At 45.3% G+C, this 9,280-nt stretch overlaps 1 protein-coding gene and 1 pseudogene across 2 annotated transcripts; one reads left to right on the top strand and one right to left on the bottom strand.

Annotated features, from left to right (window-relative positions):
• Nucleotides 1–1,131: 1,131 nt before the first annotated feature.
• Nucleotides 1,132–7,163, top strand: LOC133911937 (two-component response regulator ORR21-like). 2 transcript variants are annotated; one of them, XM_062354434.1, is made up of 6 exons: nucleotides 1,132–1,609; nucleotides 3,332–3,484; nucleotides 3,576–3,974; nucleotides 4,165–4,241; nucleotides 4,897–6,236; nucleotides 6,848–7,163. In XM_062354434.1, exons 1-5 carry the CDS (start codon nucleotides 1,495–1,497, stop codon nucleotides 6,211–6,213), a joined length of 2,061 nt encoding a protein of 686 aa, XP_062210418.1. In that variant the 5' UTR covers nucleotides 1,132–1,494; the 3' UTR covers nucleotides 6,214–6,236; nucleotides 6,848–7,163. The 2 variants fall into 2 exon arrangements, with proteins under 2 accessions (XP_062210418.1, XP_062210419.1); XM_062354435.1 differs by lacking the exon at nucleotides 1,132–1,609 and adding an exon at nucleotides 1,616–3,238.
• Nucleotides 7,164–7,281: 118 nt separating this feature from the next.
• On the bottom strand, nucleotides 7,282–8,711 carry LOC133911939 (uncharacterized; annotated as a pseudogene).
• Between the last annotated feature and the right edge of the window lie 569 nt (nucleotides 8,712–9,280).

Consider the following 9,280-nt stretch of genomic DNA (forward strand, 5'->3'; position numbering starts at 1 on the left):
CTGAGTTTTTTTCTACAACTAGCCCTGCACAAAGTATCATAGACATATTATAAGCTAGAGCACGTGGCAAGTGGGCACCACATGCAATACAAAAGTAAAACCTGCACTATTGATGTCGATCGGCTGTGCACGGTTTGCATTTTTTTATTTCACATTTGCTCTCTGTTGTATAAAAGAAGTCTGCTCCCTTGAGCTGGTTGTCAGAAACAGCTAGATTAAGGTTTTCCTCTTCGTTAGCAATCTTGAAGGATGAACAATGATCAAAAGTCATGATATAGATATCCTAGTAGCAACTTGACTAGCATGAAGGAAAAAATAGGTCTCCATCACCATCCAAAAGACAAGGGCCCTCTAGTAGCAGATTCTTTGTAATTTCATGTGGAATGACATTTTTATCATCGGTATTTAAGCCTGTCTCATCATGTAAATAAGATTAGATGATCATAAGAAAATATGTAGTTACCATAAAATATGTATCAAAACAGATGTCTCGGGGGAAGGAGTAGTTAGCAGGGTTGTCTATTTAGACAACGTTGCAAAAAATTTAAAATAAAACCATTACAAATGAAGATCACTTTTCGATTTCGCAAAAAGTGTATGTACCACATAAACACGCATAGCTTCGTAGAATTCATACGCTTCGATTATAAATTTCAAGTTCCAAACGCCACATCCATAAAACACATCATCATATAAATGCACAACAAATAGAAACTCGCCTAAACTTGCAAGTGTCAAAGGTCAGGCAACTAGCTATGTAGAAGTACGGTATGCCAATGCCAACCATGCAGATGTACTACATAATATTCCTCACAAACTTCTACAATTCAAGATAGTCCTGTTGGGATATAAGTGGATATCTAATGGATGGTTATAGTACAGTACTTAGTTTATTTTTTTCTCAATTTAATTAAGTGAGAATGAATCTTTAGTTTTTTTTATTTAAGTCGATCTAATAACTTAAAAAATATAAATTTGCATCACTAGTCGCTGTAGATAGATATCGTAAAGGAAAGTTGAAGCTGTGTATGGGGCCTCCAAAAATATGGAAACAAATCAAATCAAATCGACCCGTTTTTAAAAGGATCCACCCGAGAGGGAGAAAAGGGCCCCCGCCACGGCTGCAAGTGGAAAGCAAGCAGAGACAGGAGGGAGGAGAGAGAAGGGGGGAACGCGCCACAGGCCCACAGCAGCAGCAGCCGCCGCCGCGGCGTCATTAGTTACTGCTAATCGGCCAATCTGTCCCCCAATCGCGTGATTTGCTTGCTTTACTAATCACGCTTAGCGATTTAGTCTCCTCCCCTTCGCTTCCCCCACCTCTGGCTTCCTCCTCGGTCCCTTTCCCCCACGCGGCCTCTGTCTCTGAACCCGCAGCGGTCCCGGGCCGAGGCGCCGGGGGTGGACTCCGCCAGGTGAGCGGCACGGATCTGCGGTGGCGATGAGGGATTGATTTGGGGGCTTCGAGGTAAGGTGGTGGTTTTCCCCCGGGGGGAGATGGCGGAGGCGCGGGGAGGGGAGTTCCCCGTGGGGATGAAGGTGCTGGTGGTGGACGACGACCCGACGTGCCTCGCCGTGCTCAATAGGATGCTCCGCGAGTGCCGATACGACGGTGAGCAGCCTACCCCCACCCCTATCTCTCCTTCTCGCGTCGGCTCGGTTGCTTTGGCGAGCTGTGGTGTGTAGCGGGTGCGAGGCGATTGGTTGCTTCGAGTCGGTTGGCCAAGATAAGTTTCTTCCGTTTCATGTTTGTGTTGTGATTTTACCTGTTTGGAGTTCGAAAGGCCGCTGCTTTATGCGATTGATATGCTCCTTCCGTGAATTCCGGGGGATTTTGAGATTTCCTGTTGATCTAAAAAAGGATGAAATTTAACTAATTAATCTAAAATTGGATGAAATTTAACGGGTTTTTTGAAGGAACTTTCGATGGGTTTGTATCTGATTGTGGATTCATGGTATATATTTGTTTACGGATTGGTGGCCATATGGGCGTTGGAGATCTGAGCGGGTGTGTTATGTGTGCAAAATCTGTGTAGGCGCATGGCTCCTGTTACTGCTCGCTAACTAGGAGTGCTTATGCATTGAGCAGAAGTATTAAGGATCAGATTCCGAGGATTCACGCGATCTTCAAATTATGAATAGACTAGTACAGTAACCACTAACCAAGGCTTGCAGTATCTGGGGTAGATCGTCGATGCACCCATTGCCTCCTCTTACATCCTGATAATCTTATATTAGGCCTAACGAATGTGAATTGTGCCCAAAAGTTTGGTTCATTTCAGGATCACGAAGTTAGTACAGGTGCCATGCAGCACATAATGAGGGTAATAGTAAGATAAATTCACCATTGTTGTTTAAAGCACTGTTTGAACTTGAATACTCCAAGAATGCCATGTTGCATCTGGTCTTGGTATATGTGGAATCCATATTTTTTGTAATGTCTACCTTTTATGATTCTGTTCTGGGCACTAGCACCCACATATGTGCATTATGCTATTGCTACAAAATTGTTTCATTTTGTAGTACTCCCGCGGTTTATTTTGCAGACATATTCATTCGGGTTGCTTGCCCTAGGAGCTATAGAGTTATAACTGCTGGATATTTATTTCAATTCCACCACTAGTTTGGCAGAAGATCTAAGACAGTGCAAAATACATGTTTGTTTCCATTTGCTAGATATAGGATCCCATATGTTGAATGAATTGAAAGCATGAAAAACTACTGTGCTTGCTTTTCTTATCCATTGTTGCTCCATGCATCCAATTGACTGCCTATGAACAAACGAAAAGCCCTCAGCTGGATATGCATGACTTCCTGCAATACGCATCAGGCTGTGATATGTTTTACTGCTTCATTATGATGCAATGTGAGAACCAAGCGATAGCTCAGTTGGTAGAGCCTCCAATTGGGAGGCCGCCCACCCAAGCTTGAACCCGGGTGCTCACAATAAGTGGGTACCTCCCCAAGAACTGGTTTCAGCGATTTTCCTAGTCAGCTAGGGTTCAGTACTCCCCTCCTTTAAGACAAAGTCAGGGGGATGTCTTCTCCCCTTGGTTGAGTTATTTTTATTATTATTATGATAAAACACAATAGTATGTGAACTGTCCCATTATTTTTGTTGCCATTGCGCTTTCGGTTATATTTTTTTCCCTTCTTGTTATGCCATGACAGCATGTTACATGCCATGTTTTTTAGCTCGACCTTTTCAGGAACTTTGCTCTTTTGCAGGGAAAGAATTTTAGTAGGTTCCTCTGCTCTTCCATAATACAAATGGCATGCATCAGTCTCAAATTTTGTTTTAGTCTTGTTGACTTTTCCTCCTTTTGTTTTTCAGTGACAACTTGTCCTCAAGCTACAAGAGCACTAACTATGCTGCGAGAGAATAGGCGTGGATTTGATGTTATAATAAGTGATGTGCACATGCCGGATATGGATGGATTCAGGCTACTTGAACTTGTAGGCCTTGAGATGGATCTTCCGGTTATTAGTAAGTAGAATTTTCTTTTCTTTTCTTTCTGTTCAGTATGGTAACAAGCCTTGTTGGAAGGCATCACTAATACTTGTTGATAAACTGGCAGTGATGTCTGCTGATTCAAGGACAGATATTGTAATGAAAGGAATAAAGCATGGGGCATGTGACTATTTAATAAAACCTGTCAGAATGGAGGAATTGAAAAACATCTGGCAACATGTTGTAAGGAAAAAATTTCATGAAAACAAGGACCACGAACATTCAGGTAGCCTAGATGATATGGATCGTAACAGACCAAACAATAATGATAACGAATACGCTTCGTCTGCAAATGATGGAGGTGATGGCAGCTGGAGATCTCAGAAAAAAAAACGAGATAAAGAAGATGATGAAACTGATCTGGAAAATGGTGACCCTTCGTCTACATCAAAAAAACCCAGAGTTGTTTGGTCAGTTGAGCTCCATCAACAATTTGTGAATGCAGTCAATCACCTTGGGATAGACAGTGAGTTTTTGCTACTTGCTTTTTTTTAGTTCTTGCTTTTATAGACTTCAGTATACAGTACATTGCAGTAACGTTAAATTGCCATTTATGTGCCCTGTAGATCGATTTTGAGTATTGTTGATTGCTGTTGAACATCTGACCAAGACCTATGCCAAATCTCTCCACATTTATTTAATATTCTTTTCTGCAGAAGCTGTTCCCAAGAAAATTTTGGAGTTGATGAATGTTCCTGGCTTAACTAGGGAAAATGTTGCCAGCCATTTGCAGGTTTGATTCTGGCCTTTTATTCGTATTACCTTTTGTAGTATCTTTGCCTTTATTTAACATGATGTATTGAATTTCACAGTGCTCTACCTAAATTTATGCTGGCTTTGTTAGCGATGCAAATGAAATGCTTTCTCCCAGAGTGAACTTTAAATTTCAGTGACGTATGTATTTATGACTACAGTGTTTCTCCATTCTTTTGTTGTAGAATGCAATGTAATTGCATCGAAATGTCAAACTCTACATTGTTTGACTGAGAAAACATGTTGGTAATGAAATTTGACTTACTCGGCAGCAACAGAACACAAAATAAACCTCTATTGGCAGTGTTTTCAGAAATGTTTAACCATAAACATTGCTCTGAAGCTGCGCTTACACGAGGTTCATCCATTCCTTACCGCTTTCTCTTTTGCATTTTAGAAATAACCGATGAAATTTGATCAGGTTCACCAGTTTCTTTTGACTGTCGTTTGATGAGCTCCACTGTCCAATGAATCCTTATTGCTGTCAATCTGTTTTATACCTAAAGACATTGTATAGCATTAAGCTTACTGAATGTCTGTCAACTAGTATGCCGGGTTGATCTCCATGTATTTGGTTAGTTGGGTTACATGACATTCATTTCATGATGATGAGACACATTTTTTTCTATGTGCAGAAATTCAGACTGTATCTAAAGAGAATAGCTCAGCATCATGCAGGAATAGCTCATCCATTTGTTGCGTCTGCTGCTAGTGGTAAAGTTGCCTCGTTAGGGGGACTTGAGTTCCAAGCTTTGGCCGCTTCAGGTCAGATCCCTCCTCAGGCACTGGCTGCTTGGCAAGATGAGCTCCTAGGTCGACCTACAAGCAGTCTGGTGTTGCCTGGAAGGGACCAGTCATCTTTACGACTTGCTGTGATAAAAGGAAATAAGCCCCATGGAGAGAGAGAAATAGCATTTGGTCAACCTATATACAAGAGTCAGAATAATGCATTTGGTGCATTCCCTCAAAGCAGCCCAACAGTTGGAGGATTACCATCTTTTGCAGCATGGCCTAATAACAAACTTGGTATGGCAGATTCAGCTGGTGCCTTGGGAAATGTGAATAACTCTCAGAATAGCAATATGCTATTGCATGAATTGCAACAACAGCCAGACACCTTGCTGTCAGGAACCCTTCACGGTATAGATGTCAAACCTTCTGGCATAGTTATGCCCTCTCAGTCATTAAATATGTTCCCAGCTAGTGAGGGCATCTCTCCAAATCAAAATCCCTTGGTTATATCTTCTCAGTCATCAAGTTTTCTGGCATCCATTCCTCCAACCATGAAGCATGAACCTCTTCTCACAACATCTCAACCATCAAACAGTCTGTTAGGTGGGATTGATCTGGTTAATCAAGCTTCAACAAGTCAGCCTTTGATCAGTACCCATGGAGGAAATCTTCCTGGTCTCATGAATCGTAGCACAAATGCGATGCCTTCACAAGGAATTAGTAATTTTCAGAGTGGGAACAGTCCATATTTGGTTAATCAAAATGCTGTGGGAGTTAGCTCTAGACCACCAGGTGTTCTTAAGAATGAGAGCACTGACTCACTGAGCCATAGTTATGACTACGTTGGTGGTAGCACCAGTATGGAGTCCGGCTTACTCTCGTCTCAGTCAAAAAACTCCCAGTTTGCTTTACTGCAGAGTCCAGATGATGTCAGTGGTAGCTGGTCGCGTATGCAAAATACTGATAGTTATGGAAGTACTCTTGGGCAAAGTCATCCTGGTTCCACTTCATCTAACTTTCAGAGTTCCAATGTGGCCCTTGGGAAATTGCCTGATCAAGGACGAGGGAGGAATCATGGGTTTGTTGGGAAAGGTACTTGCATTCCAAGCCGCTTTGCAGTGGATGAGATTGAATCTCCAACTAACAACTTGAGCCACAGCATTGGAAGCAGTGGAGACATAATGAACCCCGACATTTTCGGATTTAGTGGACAGATGTGAAAGCTTCTTGGATTTGTAAGTAGGTAAGCGCTCATTCATAATCTTACCAGATATATTGCTTCAATATGTTTTTTTTTATTCATCATTTCTGCTTGTTCATTTAACTTCACCAAATCCTTGCTCTAGTATTTTGTACTTTCTAGTGGTATCAAATTTGTCATATATTCATGTTACTGTTTGTATTCAACAAGAATGAACTTGATTAAGCCAAGTTTTTAGTTATTTGAACTTTGACATTTGTTATGATCGTCAAATGCTGTCATTGTTCTAACTATTGTATATTTACATTGATCCTATTCACCCTTCTTTGGTAATTTGTCGGTAGTTGTTCCCTTCCCTTTTCCATCTTGAGCCACTCTTCAAGCTGATCTAACCATAATGGGAGAGATCTTGCATTGACTGTGTATCCTATTTAATGTTGTTTGGTATTTTTGGGTAATTGTTCCTTTCCCTTTTCCATCTTGAGCCACTCAACATTCTACAAGCTGACCTAACCATAATGGAGATCTTCAATTGACTGTATAGTGTATACTCCTTTTTCTCCTGACGCAAGAACAATGCTTATTTGGTTTTATGCTTTCTACTTTTAGAGCAAAAACAGCTGTTTCCTAACAAAATTATTTGTCTTGTGCAGGGTTGATCAGTGAGCACTGGAAACAAATTTAGTGGTTTGATGAATGGATGCTCGTATTTTCAGTTCATCCTTTTCCTCTGTAATTGATTTATAAAGGGAATAATTTATGTGACAGCATGTGGAATCTTGCTTTATAGAAGTTTGTTCAGTTTAAATAACTTTAAATTATTTAGTCCCTCTTTTCATAGCTCCTTTTTTTTAGATGTTTTCATAGCTCCACCTTGTTCAAATTTTTGTGTAATTACGGATTGTAGCATATTTGTCTGTATACTCTGAAACCTCCGGGACTGAAATTGTTATTCTAGGTTCGCCTCAACTCTTCAGTTTAGCCAATCTATGTCGGTATATTGCGCCAGTACTCAGCGGGAATCAATACATGCCCCAGCCATGATTCATGGTTGAACAGATGCCTAACATCAATCGTTTGTATTATGTTGAACATAAGCTGCTGCTGAAATACCAAATTTTACATTCATCTGGAAGTATACATGTATCAGCAGTAGAACAACTCCACTGTATGTATACTAGTATGCACATTTGTGTATCACGTAATGATCTTCCCCAAAGTGAAATGTACACAGACTATCCATTTGTTCATGTAGCCAGGCAAACCTGTACTCTTCAAAATTTGTTCCGGGTAGTAGCGCCTGGTTCAACCATCAGCTGCAGTAGCAACGGCAACTACACTTGCTTCAAAGTCGCAGCCCTGGTCACACGACACCTCCAGTAGAGCGGCCGTCTGCGCGCGCTGTCTGTCCGCGCGGAGTACGTGAGGCAGCAGACGGTCACCGGCACGGCGATCTCTGCGAAGACAGCCTTGCCCAGCGCCGCGGCGTTCTCCCGGTCGGCCTCGGCGCCCGTGCCGGACGCGGCCGGCTGGTACCCGAAGACGCGCTCCGCCAGGATGCCCACAAGGGGCGGCGCGAACGAGGCGAACACCGACTCGAAGCACCTGTCCAGCGCGTACACCGTCGTCCTCGCCTTCTCCGGCACGATCTCCGCGAAGATTGGACAGCAAAGAGGCGGCGAGGTGAGCGAGTTACCTGCAGGAATTCCATGAGCTGGACGAACAACAGCTTTTGCCGTTGGCATGATTGATGGTGGTGTCTCCATCTCACTTGTTCGTGGAGACGGAGCACCAGGGCATGGCGAAGCCCAAAACGAAGAACGCGGTGGCTTACAGGGCCCCCGCCGAGGGGTCATTGGGGAGCGCGAGCAGCAGGACGGCGGCGAACGGGACGGTCGACACGGTGCACACCTGCGCCAGCGCGATTCTGGCGGTGTCGGGGAACCGACGCGCCAGGGGGTCCGCGATGAACCTCGCGAATAGCGCGCCGAGCGCGTTGGCGAGATGGTTCGGGTTTGTGATCACGGTGGTCTCCCGGTGCGTAAACCCGACGAGCTCCAGCCACATGGTGGCGAAGTTGAGCGCCGACCACGGCACCGACCCGGTCACCCCCTACGCCACGATGATCTGAAACGTCGGCACCCGCACAACGTCCTTGGCTTCGCGGACAAGCTCGGCCGCCGTGGCCTTGGTGCCGCCGGGGCGGGGGTCGACACCGAGGAGACACTTCAAGCTGGCGAACGAGGCGCTGACGAGCGCTACGGCGTAGAACGCCAGCCGCCAGCCTGGGTCGCTGAGGAAGCTGGTGGGCGCGAGCAGCACGCCGAGGGAGCCCCCCACGACGGGCCCCAGGCTTTGCGCCATCTGCACCCAAGCGAACGCCGAGCCGCGCGTGTCGTCGTTGCTGTAGTCGGCCACCAGGGAGTAGATCGCCGGAACAACGAGCGCCAACCCCACGCCATTGAAGCCCCTTGCGATAGCCATCTGCAAGAGAGCAGAGAACTCTTTGATAGGGCATTCAAGTAGCGCGCGCTCTTGCTTCGCGGCATGAGTTGCAAAACCCAACTACAAAAGACACCGTATAGGGGCCCACTTGCCAGTTGGTGGGGGCACTTCTGAAAACAACACGTGGTGGTTGCTGACCTGGAGGAAGGTGCCAGAGGCGCCGACGAGCAGGGTGGCCACGACCCAGAGGAAGGCCCCCGCAGCCACGTCGCGAGCGGGTAGCACGCGGCCTGCACTAGCACGCGGCACAGCGTGCAGCAGCGCCTCGTCCGCGCGCTCCAGCAGCGCCGCAACGCTCACAAGCGCCAGCGTCCACTGCCGCCGCCGCGGCGCCACGTTGCCCCCCATCCCCATTACGTTCACACACTCGTTCGCGCGCTGGCTCACGTGCCAGCGTACGCAACGGCTTGAAAAGAGAGCCGAGAAAATAGCGTCTCGTGCCCAGTAAAATTGTTTGTTTATAGCACTGGATCGCACCGTTTTATTCGTTGCTCGTACGTGCCAGCATTGACTAGAAATTGCTTAAGATTCACAATATTTGCAAGGAAGCGATTGGTGTGTACATTTCGGCATGACCGAAC

Source organism: Phragmites australis, chromosome 3, assembly GCF_958298935.1.
Source record: "Phragmites australis chromosome 3, lpPhrAust1.1, whole genome shotgun sequence".
Classification (NCBI taxonomy): Eukaryota; Viridiplantae; Streptophyta; class Magnoliopsida; order Poales; family Poaceae; genus Phragmites; species Phragmites australis.

What these genes read in the sequence shown, in the direction of transcription:
- LOC133911937 (XM_062354434.1), top strand. Translation starts at nt 1,495, where the DNA reads ATGGCGGAGGCGCGGGGAGGGGAGTTCCCCGTGGGGATGAAGGTGCTG. An exon ending in CAATCACCTTGGGATAGACA is followed by an intron (nt 3,975 to 4,164) that starts GTGAGTTTTTGC and finishes TCTTTTCTGCAG; the next exon opens with AAGCTGTTCCCAAGAAAATT. An exon ending in ATGTTGCCAGCCATTTGCAG is followed by an intron (nt 4,242 to 4,896) that starts GTTTGATTCTGG and finishes TTCTATGTGCAG; the next exon opens with AAATTCAGACTGTATCTAAA.